This window comes from Athene noctua, chromosome 7 (assembly GCF_965140245.1).
Source record: "Athene noctua chromosome 7, bAthNoc1.hap1.1, whole genome shotgun sequence".
NCBI classification, from domain to species: domain Eukaryota; kingdom Metazoa; phylum Chordata; class Aves; order Strigiformes; family Strigidae; genus Athene; species Athene noctua.
Genome location: NC_134043.1, coordinates 29,767,272 through 29,794,588, shown reverse-complemented (window position 1 = coordinate 29,794,588; position 27,317 = coordinate 29,767,272). Strand labels below are relative to the sequence as shown.

General features: G+C 42.0%; 1 protein-coding gene across 9 annotated transcripts in view; it reads right to left on the bottom strand.

The window, feature by feature from the left end:
* LRRFIP1 (LRR binding FLII interacting protein 1) overlaps positions 1-27,317 on the bottom strand; it is a 114,239-nt gene that overhangs the window by 51,149 nt on the left and 35,773 nt on the right. For 5 of the 9 annotated variants that reach the window (XR_012633914.1, XR_012633917.1, XR_012633916.1 and 2 more), the window contains exons 2-6: positions 13,670-13,756; positions 6,289-6,306; positions 2,281-2,328; positions 631-675; positions 50-100 (exon numbers count right to left, since the gene is read on the bottom strand). Coding sequence is in view for 2 of the 9 variants with exons in the window: in XM_074910287.1 (XP_074766388.1) it covers positions 50-100; positions 631-675; positions 2,281-2,328; positions 6,289-6,306; positions 13,670-13,756 (249 nt within the window). In the remaining 7 variants the exon portion in view is untranslated. Of the gene's footprint in view, positions 1-49; positions 101-630; positions 676-2,280; positions 2,329-6,288; positions 6,307-13,669; positions 13,757-21,667; positions 21,767-27,317 lie in introns of those variants that run through there. The other 4 variants (XR_012633920.1, XM_074910288.1, XR_012633915.1 and 1 more) reach the window with 3 other exon arrangements.

The window sequence follows — 27,317 nt, the reverse complement described above, 5'->3', positions numbered from 1 at the left end:
GCAACATCGGGGGACAAACATGCACACTTAAATGGTACAATTTACCAACCCTCAGGCTTCCACGGCTACCCACTGACATGCGCTCATCTTCATCCGAAGCCTATCAAAAGAAAGTATAAAGACAAGAAAACAATGAAAAGAACACAAGTAACAGGCAGTGAGGTAAATGCTGATGGCTTTGATGAACAGAAGGAAAGAGAAGACATACAAAATAAATGTCTTTAAAAAAGAATCACATTAAAACTGTAAGTGGAAAGTAAATTAAATCATACCCTGCCCAACAAACACTGTCAAGCATTTTACTACAGGATGAATGACAAGCTTGGTCAAGTGTTCCCTGCTCTATGCTCTTGGCCCATGGTCTGAATAAATGAATATTAAGCACTCCAAAGCAGGTTATTTCCCCATCTTCCACTCCCTGCCCCCCCTCATTCTAGCACATTTGCAAAAGCTCCCTGACGTGATCGGGGAGAGGGCAGAGAAGTCAGGAAGTGGCTTTGGGGTTTGCACTCGTCTGGGGTGGGGCAAGCTTATTTCATCTCTTCTTTTAAAAAGGAACTGCCCTATACATGTCTGTTTTCTTAATCTGAAATGTCTAGCTAAAAAGAAAAAGCAAAAGTAAATACTAACCGAGGCATTTCTTCGGGCTCTACGGGAATAACGTTCACTGTCTTCCTACCAAGCAGCAAAGAAAAAACAAAAGCGTGAAGTGTTGAAAGGACAGATATACCAATGGAGCACTTTCAGAAAGACAAAGCGAACTTCAGTAACGTTTAGGAGTCAGTAAAGTTAAACCAAACAATGGGAGATGACACCTTGTCAAGTCAGAAAAACCCCCTTCCCCTCATTTGTGACCCCAATTTTCTTCCCTTCTTTTATTCTGCTACACACTTTTAATATTTTTACAGAAAACTGTATGCAGAGACACTTTACTTCTATCTCAAAAAAAGTTTCAAGCACATCTCTCTGCTCCTGGGAATCAGTATACTTATAGTGCTTTCGTAATTAAGCTTTCCAATTTGCAGCCCTTCAAAATAAATCCCAAAAATCTTCTATTCGAAATAATGTGGTAGAGCAATGGTTTCTCTCTAGTGGGCATCCCAGGGACACACAGCCTAGCCCCTTCTTCCAGACCAAAAGCATCTGTGCTCTGCTTACAGCCTCTGCAACACACAGCACCACTGCCTTTTGCAGGCCAAAGGCTGTGTTAATGCTAGAAATGCTGTAGGATGTATTACGTTTCAACAAACTGATTTTACATGGAATTTAGAAACAGTGATAGGAACAAAAATGTTCCAGCATTGTAGTTAATGGTTCTCACATGTGAACTGATTTCTAAGCAAGGGAATTGCTAGTAAGGTGGAGCTAAGCTCACCAAACAAGGATTTGAAGAGACTTAATGGCTTATTTGTGAGATTGGAGCGTCTTGGTGGATGGTTTGTCCATGTGGCAACAGGCTTTCAAGAAGGCATAGAGCAAACTTGTGTTTATGCTGATTAATTATCAAGAGACAATGAAGCCAGGGAGTTTGAGAAGTTGTCTTCCACACTGGAAGTCAACTGTTCAGTTTTGCTAGTGCTACTTTTGCTAATAACTTTTCTTAGTGCGTGCTACTCAGCCACGAACAAGTTTTCATTCAGCATCATCAGTGATTTCACAAACTTAAGTTTGAAAGACATCTGAAGTCAATGTCTTCCAACCCTTTAGACACTTCCTTCATCTTCATTTCAGCCAGATGTTGCTAATGGCCAAGTCTATATCTGATATCAACTTCACTGTCTTGGTAAATAGTAAAATCCAGGACGTTGTATTATCAGAAAAAGTGAGCATTGCCATAGTAGCAATAATAATGCATCTGAACAGTACCCCTGGACCACTAAGTACAAAGGTAACTGAAGAAGCATGGATAAAACTTGACCAAAATTTACCTGAAGGCAGAGTTGAGAAGACTGAAATCGTAACAAAATCCATGAGAAGTAAAATGAGTACATATATTCCTTGTATCACAAGTGGCTTTAACAGGTCTATATGCTAAGCTAATCTTCAGGTGATAAGAGTGGAGACAGAGGTCTGTAAAAAGACATGGCTCTAACCAAACCCTTGCCAGTTTTAAGCTGATCATAAGCCACATTGATGCAGACTACAAGAATCCTTGTGATAAGAGTGGAATTCACATTTCCAATACATGAAAATACCTACTTTGTGGGATTTCAAACTCTTTTGAAACTATACAAAACTTCAACACGTAAAAGTTGTTTAGCTACATTGATCAAGGCCTACCATCCACTGCTCGATGTCTCCCCATTTAGTATCCAGACCATAATATTTCTACAGACAGAAAAGGGAAAAAACAGAATTTAGATGAGAAAGTCAAACACAGAACATTTAGACATGCATTGCCAGGTTTTGGCTGAGTCACACAGCTACACACACACATACAAACATGCCAGGGAAAAGCCGTGCCGAGTGCCACCAGAGCCCTCCGCAGCATGTACCCAGGAAAGGGGAAAGGGGTGTTTGGGGTACAGCGGGGGTAATCAACTGCTTCTTCTTTCTCAGCACCGTAAAAAAAAAAAAAACAGTGCCGTGGGGACAGGAACAAGGAGTGTAATGAGTCTTGAATTCCTGACCCATTTAAGTCAAGACTCATTACAAGGGATCCAAATGCAGAACACTTTCAGGATGAAAAATGCTGTCAAATCATGTTTACCGTATAGATTTGTCAAACCGGGAAGACAAGTTGAATACAACACAACTAATCTCTGTGCATTCTTACTCGTTGTATTGAGAACTCCCCAACGTGCCTTTTCAGAGCACAAGGCTTTTTGCCTATGCTTCAACCATCTCAACAGTGGTGGTAGCACCACGAAGGATAGCAGAGGACATGCTTTACCAATGCAGGCAACACTGGAAAGCTCTCTGCATTTCAGTACCAAATGCCATGCATCTTCTTAGCAGAATGTCTCTTCTGAACTGTTCCTCAGTTCATCATTTCTTTGCACAACACTAGGAACTTCCCAATGAAGTTTCCACCAGACAGCAGATTGGTCAAATTTCCACAAGTTTAGCAGGACTTTTCTTCCTCCCTAAACACGTGCTTCAAATCTAGTCTTAGGACGTTTGCATTTATAATGGTGACCATAACATTCCCGTGCAAAGAAAAATCACCGGCCTAAAGTACAGTAAATGGCAAATGGAAATCCTGCTTAAGGAAGCATATTATGTACTTTAGAAATATGTAGATTATGTGCTTTGAGATTCACGTATTTGTGGAAAAAACAAGCCTGTACTTGTCAGCTTTCCCAGAGGCTTGAGGAGGCGGGAGTATCAACAGTCAAAACCTTAGTTAATGTTTTAAAAAAAAAAAAAAAATAAATCAGAAATCTGTTAGCACTCTTTCAATGGTATTAATGTAATTTCACTCTCACCCTTAAAAATCTCATTATTTATTAATAAACTAGAATAAAACAGCTGTCTGTTCTCTGATACTGTATCAGTTTATTCCCACTTTAGAGTTCTTCCTCATTAAATAACAGAATTATTTTCACATTAAGGTCATCATTATTTTCATCTTAACAGCTCTGGAGAGAAGAAAGCCTGTTACGAAGTAGCATAGGCAGCGGGGTTCTCAGTTACACATCTTAGAGAGCCCACAGTGTAAAATGACCTTTAAATGCTGTCAGTTTTGGGCCAAATTGGGAAAAGGCAGGAACTCACAGCAATCCCATTTATTAGGAAAAATATTAGAAAATAAGTTTCTAGGCCAGTAATTTGAAAACAGGAAAGAAATTCACTGCAGTACAGATTTAAATAGTATGCAAACACCTCTCTGAAACAAGGAAAAGAGACAACAGTTCAACAAGCTCTTTAACCACATCCCTATGAGAACAGGGAAGCATTCCCCTCTGCTTCCCCTGCAAAGCATCTCAGCATGTGCTCAAATACATCTAACAGCCCTATACAATGCCTAGCCAAATTGCACACAAGTGAAATTTCTCCCTTAAACTACATGAAATTAGAGTGCATGACATTCACCATTGTTTCTTCAAGCATTAAATACTTACTCACAAGTGCTCAGACTAGTTGCTTCCAGGCAGAAGCATAACACATACAACAGCCTGTTGTAAAATGAAGTTTTACGTACATCACATCCTGAAGATGACCCCTGAAAGTTGTATAAACTCCAGCTGGCCAGGATTGTGTACATGATCAGAACCCACTCATTATATGCTTTGCAGTTAATCAGGTCAGATAAAGCCTTATTAAAGGTTCCCCCCGCTCCCAAAAAGATAAATAACATTTTCTAACACCAGAAACCAATTTTTTTTTTTTTTTTTAAAAAAAACCACTACGAAAATGGAGAATCCTTTCTCACACATAGGAAGGATCCATAAAGATGCTAATAACTTTTGTGAGGTCTGCTGCTTCCTTTTCCTGACCTCTGTTCTCCTTACTTTCTGACATAGGCTTCTGAATTCAGCTTTGCAAAAGGGAAGCAAGGAAATACCCCTTACAAGACTTGCAAAGTCACAAGTTCCACTTACAGTATTTTCCTCCACCATCTCAAATTACATAGCTACGTGCTTAACATTTTTCTTTTGGAGATATTAATGAATGCAATTGCCTTGAAACTATTTTTAATTTATAATCTATTAGACAGCATGTCTCATACTGGACTGAACTGGCAGCATTTGAAGTCTCAAGTATTTTGCCCTCTCAGCCACTTCCCATTTCTTTCTCTATGCCAACTCTTCTGTTCTGCCCCAAGGGGCCTGGTTTGAATGGCCACATGGGTTAAAGGAAGAAATTGTGCTTATCCATTCATTTGGGTTTTAGTTAAAAGCCTTTGACAGACTCAAGTTCCCTTCTACCCTGAAAAGTGATATTAGAATTAAATAATTAAGGACATTAATACCATTGAGAGAGAATTCTAGATCAGATTTGCTCACTACGTGACAGTGAAACTGCTAGACTTGCAAACTCACTACGAGATGTTGTGAGGCTAACCCACTTATCTTCTCATCCATGTCAGGACACCAACAGTAAACAACCGCCTTGTCTCTCATGGGGCTGCATTTGTACCAGAGGATTAAATTAGTTCCTATAAAGGAGATTGATAACGAGCCTGTTGATCCATGGGCAGATGTTAATTTGAGTCCCTCAGTATGTACTCAACTCCACAAATAAAAACAAGAGTAAGATATATTTGTTGCCAAATTGATGGGGTCAGGATTAAATACCAGAGCACATGATTTGAGTAGCTATGTTCATACACATTATGTGCTTGAAGAGGAGAACAGCATTTCCAAGAAGTACATGCACTGCTAGGTCAAGCGAGTGAAACATGCAGTTAAGTCAGCTGGAGTGCCAGAACAAAAACAAACAAGCTGTGGTTTTAGGAGACATTTATCATTTACCAAGCAATAAAAACATCTCAGGGAAAAGATATATATTTGCTAGGATATAAAATGGCAGGCTTGAAAAAACAGATGCTCTCTCCCTCCCTGCAAAATCTCTTTGGAGACATTTCTCTTTCTAGGTGCCACATAATTCACATGCTAGAAGTACAGAACAGCCAAACGTTGTAACACAAAACCCAAAACTCTGTTGTTACATAGCAAGTGACCTCAGAGCTATTATTATCATCATCATCATCTTTGACATCATTTGGAACTATGAAAGGGAAATTGGGAGGAGGGAAGAGATCATGACTTTAAAACGAGGTAAGAGAGGATTAAACAATATAAAAGCATTTATAATGCTTAGGTCACACTGGAAGAAAGGCCATACATTTACCAAAAGATTATAAATTCAAATGCAGTGTCTCTGGTTTACTTCAGTGACTTTCTGCGAAGTAATCTGAAAGTCATGCTTTCTGCTGGCACATGTTAAGTTCTTGCCCAGCCTGAAATATTTTCAGCAATACTCTTGGCCTTCTAACACACAAATGTCTGTATGGTTCCTGGTGACACATGGAGCCACCACACCCTCTTATGATGGCTGGTAGTGCCTTGATGGCACTACTCTTCTGCTTAGTGCTTATTCTTTACCAAACAGTCTGTAGAAAAAATTATATTAAGTGCCTGACAAGACCCATTTTACACAGGTCATCTTCCACCCCTACCCTTTATTATCCACCTCACAAGACTATGGGAGGGAAGAGCGGAATTGCGTGGAAATACAAAGCCTGCTGTGCATCCTCCATTCCTTAGAGGTTTTTCTGAAATAGTAGCAAGACTCGTAATGTGGGAACACATGCAAACAAGAATGAAAGAGAGCAAGCCCTACCTTCTGAACTTGATAGATCTAGGGGAAAAGGGAAAGGAAAGAAACAAGGAAACAAAAGCTAGCATGAATGAATAAATAGCAATGCAATGTTTCATTAATCATTCTAAAGGGGGAAAAAAAATCATTTATACAGAATATATAGCAAAACATTAATACAAAAAAGTGCACATCAAAGCCCTGTAGAATTAAGTAGAATGAAAGCAGTGTTTACATTCTAGGCCTCCTCCATAAGAACAGCTCGAACACAGCATTCCTGTTCTCATAACCACTAGGCTCTCAGAGGCACATGCAACATCTGCTCCCTAGACTTTGCACCAGAGCAGAGCCTAACCCAGGTGTGAGCTAGGACCTCTCGCTTTTCCAGCCTCCCTCCTTCAAAGTAATGGATGCCCAAATATTCACCTGGGGTGACAGATGTGCATCTACCATCATAATAAAAAGCAAATGGCATTAACTAGAGAAAATCTGTTCTTAAGAACAAATTTTGTCCTTAACTGATGAAGCATAGTTATAAAAGCATCAATGCTATACATCTTTCACTCACGTACAGCACAGTATCAGCTTGTTAAAACTCTGAAAATTTATTGCACGTATACTGCCAGCATTGAAGGATATGCAGGTTGCTGTTTCAATTGTTAATGTTTCCACAGAGCCTCACACCATTTGCAGGCCCTAATAAATGCACTGCTGACTCCAAATGCAAAGCTGTTCCATGGTCTTGAACCATTTAAGTAATACGCAAAAGCATTACAGCCACTCTAATACATGTGAATTTTGTTTAAGTGAAGAACTGCCCTTGACTGATCAGCTTTATAAATCCACACGAGAACAGAAAACGTGTTTTTTTTCTTGCATATGTCCTAGCACTTCTGAAGCAAGAAACCCTTCCTGTTCAAAAACATCTAACTGGCAACACAAATCCAGAAGAATTTGCAGCTTCATTCTGCCCACTTCTCTGCTGAACACCTACCTTTGTATCTGTAGGAAGTGTAACACAGCCCTGGTCTGAAAGCCCTCAGCTGCCTTACTGTTTATCTTCCCAGATAAGCATTGATGCTGAATAAATACCAACACAAGCCCTCTGCCCTACGAGTACAATCCAGGGGGATCAGTAGGTAGCTCTGACTCCAACCCTTAGCTGGTCAGTATCCTGTATTTTGGAATATGCAGGGGATCCCTGTCATACACTGCTCTTCTGTGCCACCTCAGGTCAATCCAGATGCCCGTGCTGGGAAGCAGAGTGTACTTCTTTCAGTCCCTGCCCTCCTGATCAGGTTCCTCTTTGTGATCGTGAAGGACAACTTCAGACCGCAGTTTAATACCTCTGAGGTATTTATTCCTGTGAGCACAGGGGGGAAAATTACGATGCACATTTAAAACTGGCATTCCCACACAACTAACCACCTTGCTTACCCTTTACTAAAAAAACCCTGAAGAGGAAAATTGACTAAAGTCTCCCACAGTTCTCAAGATTACATGCTGACTCCAATCTTTTGCTTCTCCGTTGCACACGCACAGTGCCTTTCATCCAGACACCAAAGCCAAACACCACCGGTTTAGATGTGGCAATTACCATGTAGCTGTTTAACCTTTAACTTTTCAGTGCCATTGTTTCACCCATGCTTCGAAGCAATACTATGTCAGTCTTATTTTTCAAACCCCAATGCTTCAGACTTGGCATAGAAGGTATTCCTGTTGAGTACAAAGCAAGACACACAAGAAGTCTTGTGTCCAGGACCCATATTGCCAATGGATAACAACAAGGCCCTTGTTCAGGGCCAGACACCGTGGAGGGTGGTGGAGAGTGGCACAGGGATGAAGCCAAGTGCATCATCATAACTGTTCTGGTGTTTTACAAAATCTGGAATTTTTGGGTCATCCATTAGCTACCAGGCATTACAACAGTTCTGCTCCAACAGTTCTGCTCCAAAGTGACTGATCTCTCATCAGTGTACTGTCCTCCTCAAACAATATGTTACAGGAGGAAATAAACACTTTTAAACAATGATCTCTATTGCAAATATGCCCGCCCCCAAGATCTTAAGAGTCAATAGACATCTAAGCAGTCAAATGCTTTAAATAACTTTCTTGTATTATGGTATGACCAAAAAAAAAGTGTTTTGTCCACAGTATTACTGGCAGACTGCTTCCTGATTTCCTCATCACATGGGGTTCCCCACAAAAATAAAGTTTTTCATAGAAATAACTTCAGAACGGGGCTGAACAAGGCAGTGAAGCATGGTTAGATGGCAGCTGAAGGCAGAAATCCAGTCTAGTAAAAACACTTTCAACGTTGTCCCTCTTCAAATTTTCCTGTGCATCTTCATACTGGTTTTATAAGAAAGATACAGATTAACCATCACAAATCTCCTTAATTTCTTCCCTGTGTACGTAAGCACCAAGTTTCATCGTCACTCTCTCCCCTCCCATTTAAGCTACAAGAATTCTACTTTTTCCTCTAGTTTTTCCTGCACTGTCTGCGATTTTAAATGGCTTCAAACAACACCAAATGTCAGCTGTGTCATGGGACCCTCTGACTCAGATCACACTTGTGGGCACCAACTCCTAGGAAGGAAAGGAGGGGTCTAAGTCACAGTCAACAGGATGGGTGAGCAAATCAAGAGTGTTTGCAAGTCTTTTGCCCCCATTAACTTGGCTTTAGTACATTTACTAAATTTACTACATGCTCAAGGAACTGACATGAAAAAAAAGAAATCCACAGCAGAAAGTACTAGTAACATAGTTAATTCCAAAGAAATATGAATCCAAAGGAGGAAAAGCACATGCAAATGAGTATGCTGGTAAAGAACAAGTTTACCAAATAGCAAAGGCAAGTTTTGTGCTGTGAAAACGAAGCTTAGGAGACAAGCACAATGCACTTGCCGCGAACTATAAGTACAGGCTCATCTGCTGTGTGAACTGGCAAGGAAGAATCTTATCCTGCAGATTAAGGAGTGGGAGGAGATCATTCTCTTTTCACTTCAGGCACTAATATCATCTTAAATTGTGGTCTCCAAGTGTCAGTCCTCGAAGAGACATTTAAAGTCTTGCCAGCAGAACACACAGAAGGTACTCCTACATAAAACGTTCTCTACAATTAGCCCTAATGTTACAGCTTTTATGTGTCTTGAAACACCACTGTTAAATATTTCTTGGGGAAAAAGGCTTTAATGTATCTCATGCCAAGCTTTTAAGAAAATTTTTCTCTGTTTTAGCTGGTAGCCCCATGAGAATTAACAATCTGTTACTCAAAAAAACTGAGCTGACAACTCCTGACTTGCTCTTCTACATGAATTAAAAGTAAGTACCTGAATGCACATGAGCATTTGTCTCCGTACCAAACACAGCTCTATGGTACAAGCCAAACAGACTGGCCTTAAGCCATGTTCACCGTTGCAGAGTCTAAAGACCATGGCAGCACGGTACGGTAAAAAACACAGGACACGTCACTGCTCTGACTCCCACCAGCTGGCTGGGTACCAGTGGTATGGAAACGGACAAGGGAGCAAGTACTACCTATTATAATTGTCCTTGCAGCTTAGATCACACACTGGCACTGCCTCATGAGAGCTTTCCTGTACTGACTTACTACGCACAGAAGCATACCAGAAAACCTACTGTGACCTCCAGATTAATTATTTACATCTTTGGTGGATAACAACAACAAAGCATCACAGAATAAGAAGTCAGAAACATTCAAAGAGTTCTGTTTATTAGATCTATGCCTTTCTTAGAGCCTCATGACCAGGAATCCATTCTCTAGTAAATATATAAGTATATACACATACATGTGATTCAAGAGTGATCACTACCCTTATCTTCATAAATTAGCATACAATTCTTGAACATTTCTTGATCATTAGATCACAATTCTTGTATTCATTTTCTTCAGCTTCAGAAAACACTTTTTATTTGCCTAGTTTATACTTTCTTGTTAAACTTTTATTCACGCTCTCCTCCCTGGGGAAAAAAAAAAAACAAACAAACCACCAAACCAAAACAAACCCAAAACACCAACCCCAAAGCACTGGCACACTTATCCTTCTTTCTGCTGCCTGGCATGAGGTGATGCCAGGTGATGAGATGATACCACCTGTGGAACACACCTGCAATCCTGCCCCACCACAGCGAACAGCAGCAGCCTTCCACAGTAATTTTCCCACATCTCATACTGCAATTCAAAGTCTTTTCTTCCAGAGGCCCATCTATTTCTGCTATATAATTTCTGCAACTACTGTTTTACTACAGCAGTATGTTTTTTTCACATTAAGTTTCCAGAAGAATTCTTTGAGTCACCTTGTATTTCAAACCAAGTTTAATAGAGCTATCCCTCCAAGGACACAAGACACAAGCTGAGTAGCAGCAACCACTGGCAAGAGGTATGGCAGCCTGAGCAAGGGCTGAGCCCACACATGCAGCCAGTGCGCTCACCATCACCTAAAGCCACGCTGTCTGCCACGAGCTTCTCATCATACTCGAAAGGAGCTTACCAATAGTGCAACTGATGATGAATACAATTTTAAATTTTTAATTTTTAAATTTATAATTTTAAAATTATAATTTTAGAACAGACCATGCAGCAATTTTTGCTGTCAATTATGTGTTTAACATGAAATAACTTCTGCCAAAAGAAGAGCTTGATATGACATCGTGCAGTCTTCACCGTTTACCTATGAACTTTACTGCACAGTTGTGACTAATCTTTGGTGCACTCTTCAGATATGGCTAGCCAACAGAACCAGCACAGGGAATTTTAATAGTTTTCTAATGAAGTTGTTGCTCATTCTACCTATAGAAACACTCATAAGAGAACAAAAATCTCAGATACCTGTTGCTTTTGCATTGGTATTTCTTTTGTAATGGCAAGCAGAACATTAACTAAATCACATATGTAAACTCATGATGCAGAAGTCACCCAATTATTTGAAAATTAAGAAAATGAAGCACAAGATCAAGAAATGTCATTAATACCAGATTAATGACAATTTTCAGTCCAAATCCAAAACATTAAACATCACTGCCAGTGAGAGCTATACCACCGCAGTAATAGCTTGTAAAAGCAGCATCTGGAAACGTTTAATCCAGACCAACAATGTAAATATATTCTCAAGTAATCAATGCTCCACAAGAAGCCTGTCAGGGCATGTACACTGGTTTAAGCATGAACAAGTACACACACATGCAATAAATTTATTTATTGCTTTTTAACTCCCATAACTGACTCTAAAGAGACTTCTGAAGTAGCAGAGCACTTGCTTTAAGTTCTGGTTATTCAGCACGGCAACAGTGGAAACATGCTATTTATTTCTCTGAGAAGTTAGCAAAGGAAAAGATGGCAGACAACTAGCTATACAGACACCAGTATCACAGTACGTTCTCCTCCAAGGAAGGTGTAGGTGCCAAACTCTTGTGTTGATCACTGCTTGGGATTTTCTATATTTATGTTTTCTTTTATTATTTCTGCAAGATACTTGTGGCAATGAAAAACTTCCTGCAGTCATCCTTACTTGTTCTACCTTGCATCTGGGGGCTGAGATTGAAAAAGTTACAGAATATCCAAGCTTGCAAAATAGTAAATAAATGTGTAGTAGCATTATGTAATTCATGCCAACGAATTACAAAACAGATTGTAGTAGATATGTGGCTTAGCTTTCACTGAATTTGGTATTTCAGAGCGACATCCCATACTATTCAATTTCTATCTCTACAAAGAAATTTTCACACATTTTCAGATCACTAGCTCTTTGCTATTAACTGCAGGAGCATACACACAAGCTTTAGTTTTCATACCAGAATTTCAATTTACTAGGACACCCTTTGCAGCATCAGCTTTTAATCTTCAAAGAGGTCATCAGCTCCATTAAAGTTATCTGCAAATTAGATGGCAACACCACTGTCAGCTGCCATGACACCCACATTTACTTTGCTCCCCAAACAAAAGACCTAGTGGTTGTTTACCACAGATCTTCCAAAGGCTGCTCGACAAGTCCCATCACTCAGGCTGTAGGCATAGGAGGCAGCTTGACAGTACCAACACTTATCTGCAGTCCAGGCCTTCTGACTGTGGTCCAGGTTGCAAGAAACATCCTTCAAAAGGCAGCAGCTGTAGCAGAAAGGCTCCTCTCTTCCACAGGCACTGTGCTTGCAGCAACGCTTCCCCGCAGCACTTACTCCTGGTGTACTTGCAGGTACCTCTAACTCTGCTGTGGCTACAGGGTGCTACAACACATCCAGACGTGCCTCAACTAGACAAGACGCTCCAGCCCAAAGCTGAGCCTGGGCACACTGCCCAAGTGCTTTTTTTGCAGGTTGATTACTGCAACCTGCACGGATGCTAGTCGGCTATCACATCCCAGTTCACTGTTTAAAAGCTAAACTGAATCCTTCTCTGCACCCTAAAGGACAGATGTACATCTACTTTTAGTACGTATTCCTACACCCTGACCCGAAACTTCTTATTCCTTACCTTCCCTTCAAAATCTATGTGGAAAAAAAAAAAAAAAAAAAAAAAAAAAAAGATTACCGTTGGCCCTGATGCACCTACTCTGCTGTTTCACTGAATGCACATCAACAAATACAAGACTTAAGCCTTTCTGTTCAGCCCACCTGTGCCAACCCATGCTTGCAGCCCCATTGTAATAGCACTAGTTTAACTTCTAGAGCTTCAAAACAAATGCTGTTCTGTTTCCCAGAGAAGAGTGACATTTAGTGCAGCTCCTACTTGTCAAACAGAGCAGGAGCAGAACAAGCCTTTTAGGTCTTTAAGATCATTCCTACACTGGAAGCCCATGATCTCCCACACACTAACATGCAGAGGCACAGTAGCTTTGCTGCTAATATAAAACAACTAGCTCTTCCATAATCAGGGAGACTACACCAGGCATTTAATCCAAACACTCTGGCAAAGGTAATGTTTTGCCAAGTTCAGTTTCTATCGTTACTTCTGCCAACAGCAGACCACTATTTTTACAAAACAGGGTAGACCACAATGCCAGCTTCACAGGGACAAAGCAAAATGACTTACAAGTAGAGTTATACAAATGCCAAGAGTCTTCCATATTCATTAGACTTGTAACGAAGCGATAAGAATCCACCCCCCCAATGCACAGGCAAAGATGCGTACTTCAAAGTTTAATATTAAACGATTACTAACTAACCACCAGTATTTTCTGTGAATAATTATAATGGCTACACCAAGATAAAATTCTTGCCACCGTCTGTATTTTTTCCAGGCTATTTTATTTGCTGTTCTATGATCAACTTCAGTTCCATACACACTATTAATATTTCAACAAAATATAGATTAACCCTTTGTTCCAGGATCTCAAATCATACTTGGGAAAGAAGATGATCAAAACGTCCCCCAAAGCCCTGACTGTACCTCTTTCTGCTGCCTCTCCAGTTCCTTCATTCGAATCTCTCGTGCCTCTGCCCGTGCCGCTCGCTTCGCTGCAAGTCTTGCTTCAGCCTGAAAATGGGAACACAGCAATGAAATAAAAGCTGGACAATTCAATGTGAAACACACTTGTTAAGCAGGACATGAAATAAGGAGACTTGACACGGCAAGACTATAAACACACCTGTAGGAGTTAATTCCCTATTGCAAGTAATGGCCCTGCCTTCCATAACTTGTTATGCTTCACAGGCAGGTAATACACCCTCGTGTAGGCACTACCCTCGGTGAGCACTTGTGCTTAAAACTGCTCTGGTGTTTCTTTAATTGGTGTTTGCATAGATAGAGAGGAAACAGTGAGATTTATTTGAGAAAGGCAGGTTTTGTTCTTTTTTTTTCCTGCTGCAGTGCAGATTATCTTTTACTGATGAATTAATTTGACCAACAGCAAACACGTTATGTGCCATTTTTCCTAATCACTGTCATTGCGCACAGATACATGGGAATAGCAGTTAGGCAAACATTGCTGTTCAGCACGACTATGCACAGCTAAGGCTGAAACGATGGAGGCTAGGGTGTAGGGAACCTGAGAAAATGCACTAACGCAGTCTCCAAATATCTGTATTCAAGTCTAAACCTCTCTGAAGTGGAAATCTACCACAAACGGGCCTCTTGGGAGATCTACAATGCTTCCTCGTTTCAGCCCAGTGGGAAGTGCTGGAACGTGCTATACAGTAACATTTTTAATATTTTGCTTTTAATCCCAGGCAAAACCAATTAGTCTTATAGAGAAAAATGTAACATTAGCTCAGGCTTGGTACAGCGTGACTGCGAGCAGTTTGCCCAGCGTAATTCAGAATAGCTCAGCAGGGAGTAAAAGGCATCACTCAGCTAGTCACTCTGGTGTTACACCCAACTCCTCTGCTTCTGAAATCTTTTACTGTTAAGTACAGAATCCAATTTAACATGAAAAACTGCAATAATATCAAGGTCAAGCATACAGAAAATCAAAACGCCAACACTTTAACTAGCACTTCCAAACAGACGGAAAACCAGAAAAAAGGAAGGTGTAATTTCTTTTCCCTTCTGTAAGTATATTCACCACTCAAACTTGTGGAAAAGGGCCACAACCTTCAAAAACACAAAATAAAACATGGAAAAAAAGCCAAAAAAGAAGTAGGTTGGCTGAAACTTTTAACTAACGGAAAAGTGCTAATGAAAACCAAGCACAAGCTGGTGTATGGAAGGACTAGGAGCCTTAAATTCTCACCACTAACAACAAAATCCAAAATACACAGTCACTAGGCCAAAATTTAAGTTCACATCACCCATCTTCAACAAAATCCCACCACAAACAGCCCCAATCCCTAAATATCACTGTTGTTTGGTTATCTACATTCTCCCCCATTTTACCGTATTGTCCCTAGACTGAAACGGGTAGGCTGGCAGATTTCTTTTGATGACTATTGCAGCTCCTTGTTGTGCAAATACGTTCTGTTTAAATGAACTGAGTTTTTAATTCTTGAAACACAGACAACTTCAGCCTGAAAAGTTACTTGCAGTAATAGAAGAACCTTCTCAGTGGGTAAAAATGCCCACGGCTGAAAGAGCAAAGGGTCAGGTTTTGCACAGAACAATGCTCTCTTTCCAGTTCGTTGCTTGAATTTCAAGGTAACTGGCTCTACTTTGGATAGAAACTGCAAAACACACCCATGGTGGTCTACCTAGAACAGACCTCCACGTTTGCACCCAAAAACCATCCCGTCCCATCGCTGCAGGTGCTATTACTTATGAAGACAAACAATGGCAGGCTCCAGGCTGTAGGCATGTGTTACTACAAGCATTTTCAAGGGACCATGGCTTCAACAGCACTTGCCAACCTTAAGCCGTTTGTCCAAAAAAACCACCCCACAGCCCTGCTGCTGGGCAAATACTAGGCAGGATCTCTGCCAGGCAGTGTTATGACTTACCTGCAATGTTTGAAAACATTTATGACACTCACTATATAAACATGCTCTAAGATGTATGCTCAGGGTAAGAAATCACAGCTGCAACAAGTTTGATACTGACTTGACAGGATCCATTTCTGTTTATCTGAAAATAAACTGTAGTACCTGAAGAAGCATTACTGTAAGTCTGTCCCACAGCTGGTACCACTGTAAATACAGGACAGTGTCAGAGACAAGGACTGCTCTGGGCTATTCATCATAAGAAACGCCGCAGGCAATTCACACCATACTAGGTAACAACCACCGTCTTTTGGAGTAGTTGTTCAAACACAACACGCACATACCCAGAGGAAGGGGTATCTTCCTCCGAGGACTCCAGCTCATGAAAGATTTTTTGGGGAGAAAGGGAACAGGAGACATGCCTTTCACTCCTTACAGTTGAGAGAAATATTCCTTCATCCTGACACTCAAACTGTAAGTAGTCTTAAGTAACAGCACAAAAATTAAACAAACTTAACTCTGCACATACACTGGAAAATTACACCTGATCTGGGTGAAGAATAACATCAGTGCAAACAATTAACACTATTTTTCCCATATGGAGAACAAAGGACCTTAAAGTCTCCATAAGCAAAACACACCGAACAGTACAGAACTGCGTATCTTAACTCCCCCACCTACCAGAAAAAGACAGAAACGAGATTATTTTGATGTTAAATTTATTGTAGATACCATCCTTGTGAATTTAAATAACCACGTGAGCTTTCACATTAAAAAAAACTCTACGCATGTATGTAAAATTCAGAGGTTATGCTTAACACACACATGTAAGTCTTTCCCCTTCTGTTTTCCTCATATGATTAGGGCCAAAGGATTTACATGCTTGCTAGGTATGCTGCAGAATTATATATTCTCCAGAAGTGAGCACAATATACAATGAAATGAAGCAACCTGAAAAATGGAAGGGGGAAAAAAAAATGTTTAACCTCGCTGAGAACAAGGCTGGCCAGTTCCCTAGATACCAATACCACCTGCAGTTAAGTTAAATTAATTTTACTTTGTGTAACATCCTAGTAAACAACAGATTACATGTATGACACATTTGTTTTAAGTGCCAACCCATGGGGTGTCTCTAATTTATTCTATTTCAGCTTTGCAGTCCTCCACCTCCTCACGCAAAGCCAATTTGCAAACCTTTAAGACATGCAAGAGTAAATATCCATTTCCACTTAGTATTTTTGACTAACAATAGCTTACATGCGGAACAAGCATATTTTTTATTCATAAACTTTTTATTTCCATGGCTACATGACTCTTCATCATTAAGTATCTTTCAATACAAACAAGAGAAACAACATATTCTAGGTCCTTTTAAATAACTCCTGAACTTTTTTTTAATGTAGCAAGTTCTGGCATCAGCACATACCTTTGCAAGAAGCTATTCCACCCAGAACACTAGTATTTTAAAGCAACTCATTTTCATCATATCTAAATGAAGAATTACAGAATCGTTCAGGCTGGAAGGGACCTCAAGAGGTTTCCAGTCCACCCTCTGCTCAAAGCAGGGTCAACATCAAATTCGGACCACGCTGCTCAGGGCTTTGTACAGCTGGCTCTTGAAAACCTCCAAGGTTGGTGGCTCCGAGCCTTTCCAGGCTCCTGCTTCAATGCCTGACCATCCTCAAAGTGAGGATTTTTTCTTCCCCTCTGCCATGATGTAAGAACCTGCTCTTTCAATTTAAAACCCACTGTCTCATCCTCCCGCCACACACCTCCATAAAGAGCCTGGCTCTTGGCTTCTTGGCAACCTCAGCTCGGATGTTGGAACGCTGCTGTTAGTTCCTACCTTAAGGCCTGGCATTCTGCATCAAATACTCTAAGTAAACTGACTGTTACATTTTTAAACATGTTCTCAGCAGTGTCTGGATGCTATTTAGATGATTACACAGTTAATTTTCATTATGGTTCCTGACAAAAAAAATACCAGCTCATCTGTGCTGGACAAAGGCAGTTTGTAATAAACTGGCCATCCTTCCCTAAACGGTTTTCGAATCCACAGCAAAACGAGACTACAGGTGACAAGAAATACACAAGGAGAAAAAATTCTCAGTGCAATGATCTGATCAATACAATAAGCCATGATCTTTGATGGCATCAGTGATACAAATAGCACCGAGATAAAGATTAAACATGAACCAATCACTTCCATCAAATAAAGTTTACTTCACTTCCTCGGGTAAGGTTGGTTAAGACAGACTTAACATGGCATTTCAACAGGACCACTAGAGTCCACGGAAGGAGAAGTCAGAGCTCTCAAATACTCACAGGTCCACAGGCATGTCCTCATCCACCAAAGAGCAGAAACAATCTCCCAGCTGCCCAAGTCCAATATCCATCTCAGTGTTTCCAAACTCTACTGCTCTGAGGCTACACACAAGCCTTTGGAGGGTGTTCTCCAACTTGACAGAAATGTACTGTGCTATAATCAGGCTGGTCACTAAATGATCAACCTGTGGACTTCATAACCCTATTTCTACCATGCTTTAATTGATATAGTTACTTAACCCAAACAAATGTTTGTGATATTCTACTGGTGGCATTGGTGACAAATCTGGCATCACTCAGGCGCTCAGAGGAAGCAAATCTATCAGGGCAGGGCTGAATCCACACTTAACATTTATTGTGTACAATTTTAACAAAGTCAAACTAAAAGTCTGGTAGCAACCCTAACATCCAGCAAATTCTGCAGCAAGTGTAAGAGACAAACAGGAACTATTACACACAGATTTTCCTGTGCAAAAGCATAGCTAAGCTACTGACAGGAGTAGCTACCCCAACAGCAAGCCACACTGCATGAACATCCAAAATATGACCTCCACTGTCACCTACAGACTTTTAAATTAATACATAATAGCGTCAGATTTATTATGGACCTCTTCCTCAAAAGCAGGGGCAGACTAAATTCATCCGAGTTTGCCAAACCACACTCTTGAACACTCTTGGACTCGTTTTCACATTAATAGCCCTGTGATATGAATACCTTGATTTCTTGCACACCCTGCAAACAGCAACTTTGACTTCACATTTCTCTCTCTGTGCTGACTAAACCAAAACAGGCTTTGCCTGGATGACTTTGGTCTTCATCCAGCCCAAGCACTTGTCAGAGCCCAGACCCAAGTCACCTCTAAGGGCAGTAGCAGAGACAGACACTGTAGCCTGCAAGGGTTGCAGCTGCACATGATGAAACCTCCAATAAATTCATACAGACTTCTGAAATTCAGACTACAAAAGCTAAAACAAAAATCTCAAGGTTGCCAGTATAAATAACTATTTAAACTATGCAACGGATTCAATATAAAAAAAATATAAGAAATCACCAAGATGGAAGAAAGTGATCTTAAAAAAGATCTAAAATTCACCTGTGACTCAGTAAGCAATACAGGCCTCAATCAAAAGTGACAGATCACTGGCAAAACCAGAAGAATAAAAATATGAAGCCTAACTGAGCTCATCACAAAGCTTTTGTAACTTCCCTTTTATGAATTATTGCTCATCTGACAAGGAGAACCGGCAGCTTCAGCCATACTGTGCACGTCATACAAAAAAACCCCAACTCCTAAGGGGATTCTGTCAAGCCCCGTGGGCAAAACAAGAAGAGATGCCAGCCACAGTGCCAAGATGAACACAGAAATGCACACCAGCTGAAAAATAATGCCCTTAATTTATGTAACTCGCTCCCATAGTACAACTATACATCCTGAGTTTTTGTCTTTATTGCAGTTGCCCACAATGATTTAAAGCCACCAAGCCCCCAAACAAATATACTGCTGTACTGCAAAGTGCTCGTTGCTTTTGTTGGTCCACTTGCTCAGCACTCAACACCCCTGCTTAAGGGTCACTTCAGTTTTAAAATAAAAATCCAGTCCTGTGCAAGGAGCAGATCTTTACCCTGCCTTAAGGAGTTCAGTACGTTTAGCTCTGAACAGGGAAATCTAAGCAGATTGTAACTTGGTATGCTACTGAAGTACAACTGCATCTGAAAAAAACCCAAACCAGGTATTTGATATCAGCTGGAAAGGGTGAGAAGCATCTTCTGGTGTTTGCAGCAATAGGCAGCTGGGAGAAGTGGGAGTACGAGCTCTGCAACTGCTGAGGAGTTACCCCCACACACCCTCTTTTTAAATACCACTCATCAAGACGAGGCGAGGTCTGGTTGCGCCCACAGCCAGCGCTGCCAGGGCCAGCATATAATGCACAACGCTTATGGAAGCGACGGCCACATCAGGGAAGCTGCACGTTCATTATCACTGTGATGAGAGAATTATTTAGGTGACTTGGTTAGGTATAGGCTAATGACACACATCCTGAAGGTGTCCATTCTCAGTGCTTTTCGCTTATGAAATGTCCAAGAGTTCATTGTTTGACAGGGAGCCCCAAGAAATGGTCAACAAAGACAGGAAATTATGCTGCTTTTCTGAGCAGTGAAAAATGACTATGTTGACTTGCCACATAGCTACATACGTAAGTTTTCTATCTATACAAGGCACCCCTTAATTTCAGTGTACTCAAAATTATCTAAAACTAGCAATCAAAGTTAGTATCATATTTTTTGTGGAGGACTGAAGTGTTTGCCAGTACCAAACCATACTCAGAAAGCTCTCTGATCCCACTGTTTGAGAAACTTTAAAACACAAGTCTGACTGACTAAATTACACCTGCTCACTGTACGCAACTACTATTATGTATTTCTGCAGTAACTATTCTCAGGCCGATTTAAACTTCTTGCCAACATGCTTAAGATACAGCCAGCAAGTCGCTTTTGGGGCAAGCATAATTTTTCATGACTGATAACATCCTATTCCAATATTCTGCATGTAAAGGCTTTTCCTCAAATGTTACACAACCGTTCACTCTCCTTATGTAAGTCATATGCTTCATTAGACAAAAGATATCTGATAAGGTTTGGTGTCCTTCTAAAGAATTTAAAAGTCTATTTAGACAAGCAGCACCTGATTTGCAGTGTCCCTGTAACACAGCTGACCAACACGGCCATTGGTTAAAACAACTACTAACCCATGGCAATGTTTTTCCCATCTCCACCTGAGTGACCTAAACCAACGACTTTCCGGAGCTCTCCATGAGTTACGACATACTCCTTAACGCCAAAACAAGAGCGTCTATGAATGACTTCGACGTTTAGAGGTCAAACCAGCATATTCACCTGACATTTTTTGCATCTGAGTTATAAACATACTTTGCACCACTTATTCATTTGATAATGAGCCTATGAGTCACATAGGGCTTGCTCAGTCCACATCCTGCTTAACTCCTCACCTTTCTCTTCAATGCAAATTAGTATTAAAAGGCAGCATGTTCGTGAACCTTAGCCTACACATGAACAGAAGGATTCCCCGCTAACACCCACGTACCAGCACTACTGGTTGGACAGACAGGCCCATGATGGGCTTATCTAACAGCTCCTCTCCCGCTCACAGTGACAGTGGTGAACCGGAGAGTTGGCAGTTTATGTCAACGGATGACTAATCCACCCATTAACGTTTTACGGACACACGGGGCTGTTTTGAAACTTTATTTAGAAAACAAATATTTAACAGGTTCAGGTGGCAGATCTGCTGCCATAGCAAACCGAGCAGCAAGTAGCCTCCGTTTTAGTCTCTGATTTTAAACAAAAAGCCTTAGAAAATTCCGTGCCCTTTGAAGAACCGGCTACCACAGGCGGCCGCCAGTACCTCACACCAGCACCCACCGCTGCGGAGCTGCCGTGCATTACAGCCGAGCCCGAGCCCCCCGCAGACCCCGCCGTGCCCAGAGCGCTCCGCCGGCGCTCGGGCAGCGGGCGGAGGGGCAGCCTGAGGACGCGGGCCCCGGGCAGCCGCTCCGCGCCCCACGGGGAGCGCCGGAAAGCCCCCGCCGCCCACGGCCGCCCGTGGGCACGCCGCCGACACCGGGCCGGTGCCCCAACACCACCCCACCCCACGCCCGAAGCGGGTGCAAGCGCCCCGCCGCCGGGCCCTACCTGCTGCCGGGCGGCCGGGCTGAGGCAGTCGGCTGCCGCCTCCATGGCCGCGGCCGTTCCTTCCCGCCGCCGCCGGGCGCTGCAGGAAGCCGCCCGGGCCACCCCCCCCCCGCCACCACGGGGCGGGGCGGGCGCTGCCGGGACCGGGGCCGGGGCCGACCCCGGGGACGGAGAAGCCCGCTCGGCCGGCGCTGCGCCCTCAGCCCGGGGCGTCTCGGCGGCAGAGGGCAGCGCGCTCCGTCCCCTTCCTCCGTTACCGGGGGTTACTGCTCCCACCGCCTGACAGCCCAGAAACCTCCACCGGCGCCGGGCATCGAGCTTCCCGTATCGCGGAAAGCGATTCCGAGAGTGGTTTCAGAAGCTCATAAACCTCCTTTTTATGCTCGAGGAAAACACCCCCAGCAATCCCCGAACAAGTCCCCGCTCAGCGTAGCCAAGCTGCGTCTCCCAGCAGGCTGGAAAACAACGCTGAACAGATGCTTATAAATACACCAACCAGCATTTGCATCGCAGAAATAAACCGCGAAACTGTTGTTAATTTGCTGCGATTATATCAGTAAAGTGTGTCAAGTTGTGTAGAGCTAAATTTCAAACGGGTGATCAACGCTGGATATGCTGGTGGTGGTTTTATTCTTTAAGAAATAGCATTATACTCTAAGCAATAACAAAAAAAACAAAAACAAACAAACAAACAAACAAAAAAACCAACAAAACTGAAGCAAAAGGTCGGTAGGGGAAAAAAAAAAAAACCAACCCAACAACCAAAACAAACCTAACCACCTAATCAAGGTAGTGAGTACTGCAGAAGAGCAACCAGGAACTGTGGCTGGACCAACAAAAAAAAAAAAAAAAAAAAAAGCGCGCATTCCGCGTTTCAAAACGTGTCTTGTGAGGAGCTGGATGAGTCTAAAACACAGCAAGGGGGAAAAAAAAAATTAGAAGGACTAGAGGACATAAGTATTTTTTAATGGCACTAAACGGGACAATACCCCAAGAACAATGCACGGCACAGTCGGGGCAGAAATCGCGGCTCCAGGGAAATTAGTGCCATTTCTCGCTTCCCCCTGATTTCAGCCGAAGCGCACACACCTACCCCCTCGCTGAGAGCAGAGGGCAGGGAGGAAACCACCGGGGCAGGGAGAATTACCGAAGCTTAAGCAGCTCGGTTTATCCCTGGCAGTTTTGCAGCAGCAACAATAGAGCACGCGAGAGTCATCTCTTCCTGGCACCGGATTTTCTCCGGTTGCAGAGACAAGCAAAACAGGTTGCTCCTTAGCAACTAAACCCTGCACTCTCTCCCTTTCCTGGTCAGCCGGCGCAGGTTGGGGAGCCCTACAAAGCCTCCACCCAGCAGCTGAGCTCAGTTTTTCCCTGATGCTCCCAGTACGGAGCATCAGGTTTGTCTTGCTGGCAGAGCACATGCTGCCATACTGCTGACAATAGGTAGCTAATTTGGAAGCGCTGGCACTATTATACATTTGGGGGCAATACTTCAACTGGATTCATTGACAGTCCCTGGACCCCAGCCATGTCCGTTCCACTGTCCCTGGAAAGGCCAGACATGCTTCCTTTAAATAAAAAGCATTAGGGATGTTAACTTGCACCCTGGGCCAGGGAGAAACCCTGCTTAAGTGAGGGCAAGCTTTGTAAAACAGACTGTGGTTTTACCTAAATCATAGAATCACAGAATGGTTTGGGGGTTGGAAGGGACTTTCAAAGATCATCTAGTTCCAACCCCCCCGCCATGGGCAGGGACACCTTCCACTAGCCCAGGTTGCCCAAAGCCCCGTCCAACCTGGCCTTGAACCCTTCCAGGGAGGGGGCAGCCACAGCTGCTCTGGGCAACCTGTGCCAGGGCCTCACCACACTCACAGGGAAGAATTTCCTCCTCACATCTAGCCTAAATCTTCCCTCTTTCAGTTTAAACCTGTCAGCCCTCATCCTACCACTGCAGGCCTTGGTAAAAAGACTCATTTCTGTAAATCTTACTTTAAGTACTGAAAGTCCAAAACCACCTGTTGAGCCTACAAGTGATTTTTTTCCTTCATTGTAGGGTAAAGGACCCACCTTTGCTTTAAAAAATAAATTTGAACCATCTTAAATCCGTTCCAATGTGCCTATGAAAATAAAGAAACTAACAGACATGGAAATAATATGTTCCTGTGAGGCAGGAAGATAATCACATGCCTCAAAGGTATTAGGGTTTTTAATTAGAAGAAGTCAGGCTTAAGCTACTCTGAAAGTTGAGAATCAGAGATTCAATGATACACTATAACCTTGTGTTAAATTTCTTCCTGATAAACCTGCTAGCTGGAGGGTATGACAGGTATGCCTGCATAGCAAAATACGGGAAATGAAAAGGGGAAAGGGAAGCCAGTCAATGTAGTCTGCCCAGCACACTTCACAGGCAGTCAACATTCAGTATAGAGAAAACATCTGTAAGTTAAATCTATGTTTAACAGACACCCATTTCATCCCCCCGTATGGCTTATACTGAAATTAGGAACCAGGCCAACTGAACACGATCAGGAAACGCTTTCCTATTCAGGTAGTATAACATGTGGTCCTAAGTCCATTATTTACAGCTGATGAAGTTTCCTAGTCCGCTAGATTTCCTTTATCCTCCCTCAGCAAGAGCTAAGAACACCAGAAATCTGCAACAGCTGAAGGAAGACCCTGGCATGGCCTGCAGTGATGCTTTCAGCCCCAGGTGGCTGGCTTGCCTGGAGACACTCCCTGAGCGCCGGGTGATCCTGCCTTCAGGCTGGCAACCTCTCTGCTCTGTCCCCAATGCTGAGCAAGCCTGTCTCTTGTGAACGGTCCTGAGTCCAAGAGAAGTTACGTTGTAATTCCCAGAGACTGCTCAGCATTTAATTTTGGTGCAGTAAATAGTATCAAGCATTAGAAAACCAGAAATCATAACCAGCTATGAAGGCAGCACTTCTGGGATATGGCAGCCCACCCCAAGGTGGCTGAGGGCCAGGCACGGGAATTAATTCTTCAGCAAAAGTATGTTTTGCCTTATATGCAGAAGTTTTAACAGAGAAGGGAAGGAAAGAAAAGCTATGTTAACTGTGTAAATCGTAACAACTCTGCATGATAAAGTAGCATATTTTCATGTTAGCTTAAAATAGACAATTTGTTCTGGTTTTCTTGGTTAATCTGAATTAACCTCCCCTTACATTCCCTGGAAAATCTATACAGTTTTTATACTATCTGTCACTTGGAAGATACATAGAGAGATGGAGGACTCACACATATGAGCACTTCCTATACAAGGCATAAATTACTGAGGACCACCCCCACATATACCTTTTTCTAATTATTTTCTAAGTCAATGTAGAAACCCAAATGTTTGGGTTTATTTGCTTTACCTGAAGCAGCACTTCATACGTACCTCAGGAGAAATTCAAACACACAAGTGTGCTACCAACCCACTGGGTAGGAACTGAAGGATCAGGAGATCTTTTCAATAACAGCAAACTTTCATCTTCCAGCAATACAGAGCTGACAGCATTCAAAACAGGCACTTCAGCATGTCTGAATTGAGTTTACATGAAGTGAGGCCCGTTCTGCTTGGATTTCCAAGCAGGTCCTGACAAATTTCCGACAAACAGGTATTCTCCGTAACACACAAACATTCTCTTCCTCATCTCTTCTTTCTCCTGGCGCTCCATACTCCACTGGGTCCTTCAGACACCGCTAAATAAAAAGCAAGTGCATACAGTCTTTAACTACAGTAGCTGAGCTACAATCTGAGAAGCCAGTGATGCATGTTACTCAAGTGGTCACCACAGCTATTTAGCATCCTTAAGCTGACATCAGTTAGCTCTCTCAGAGGCCTTGCCATTCCAACTGCTTCTATGTAACTTGGGGGACAAGGGGGGTACTCGCAGCACCTAAATGACATTGTCTGAAAGCGGATATTAATCTATCTTTTATTTTTTTATTCCCTCAAAAACGCAGTGTCTATCTAGTCAGTCATGCCTCTCTCATATTCAGACAGATAGCCAAAGAATCTGAAGCTCTGCTAAATATGAGTTCAGTGCACAGTTCTTGTGTCTGTGCATTTCCCACGTGAAATAAGACATTGCAAGAGTGACATTAATTCAGGGAGATAGATATCTAAGCAAGAAAAATGTTAACAATGGAAATATGTGTTACATGTAGTAAAATGCTAAATTAAGCATAAGAGGAACAAGTAATGGGAGATTTAGAAGGTAGGAAAAAAGAATCAGCTGACATTTTCAGAAACCTGGTAGGTTAAATGCAAATTCATCTGAGGTACTTCTAAGCAGAAAAAAAAATAAAATTACTGCGCTTAGGACAGCAGCTTTGCTTCCGATGACACAGACTCCTTATCTCTCCTATCTCACACCTCACCTTTGCAAACATGCAAACACAGAAAAGGCATGCTTACACACAACACAACACATTCCTCCACAATAACAGGCCTAAATCCTAAAAATCAGTTTCATGGAACTGCAACCCATAACTGCGAAAGAGTTGTGTCAAAAGGAAGACGGAAAGATCATAGAGTCATCTTCAAGGTATGCTAGAATCACTGAAAATGCAAACAAATTCCATGGAAGCCTAGCCTCCAACACAGATCACGCCCAATTGATTTACTTTTGTCTTCAGGGCCTGTTGTGCCAGGGGTTAAGAGGCATGGAAGCAGGGACTCGAGTAAAATAAGGCAGTCAAAACCTTCACAGACAGATTTAAACACTGAAAAAAAACCCCAACATAGAGCAAATTGGCTCCAGCTTGGCCCACCCCAGTATTAATACTTAAGCAGTACCAGCAGCCACCTCCCAAAACTATCTGTCACCAACATATGTAATTCATATCATTTATATATACAAAAAAAAGAAACCGTATTTGCATTTTCTTTATTCTCTTCAAGTAGTATCTCTTTTGGTGGACTTGGCAGTGTTAGGTTAATAGTTGGACTCTATGATCATATAAAGGTCTTTTCCAACCTAAATTATTCTACAATTCTTAGAATTTGGTACCGTCCCTCCATATCACATTTACTACTGGCTTTCCAAACAGTGCGAACAGGCAAAGCAAGTCTTGTTTTGTGGATAAAAAGGCTGGAAAGTACTTCATATTAGAAGAAAAATTTGGTTCCTCCAGCTTTTTTTTTTTTTTTTTTTTAAGGTTCATAATCTCGTTCTTCTAATGTTCAAGAAAGTCTATAAAAATCTATGGAGCAACACCCATCTGAAGTAATGAAAACAGAAAAAACTAGACATGCATCTCACTTCATCATCTGTGTCTGTTGTGGGCATCCTGGCACCCTTGCAGCTCAGCCAGCAAAGTTAACAAAACCTCCTTGTAAACCGTAACCAAGGCAATGAACTCAAGTATACACAACTAAGTGCTTCTTAGGAAAACAATGTCCGGTCTTCATCACCAAAATGTACTGCCAGTATCAACAGATTATTTTCTATTGAGGCTAGAACAGGACACAGTAAGGAGGAAGAAGGAAACTGCTGAACCAAGTACAAGAGCTTCTTGCTGCACTAAGTCTGACAAACTGCATCATGCTAGTGGGGAAGCTGAAGACTCTTGAGTAGCATATACAAGGTATGTTTATCATTCAGCTCAGGGAATCCATTCAACTTCAAAAGCAATGCTGTCATGA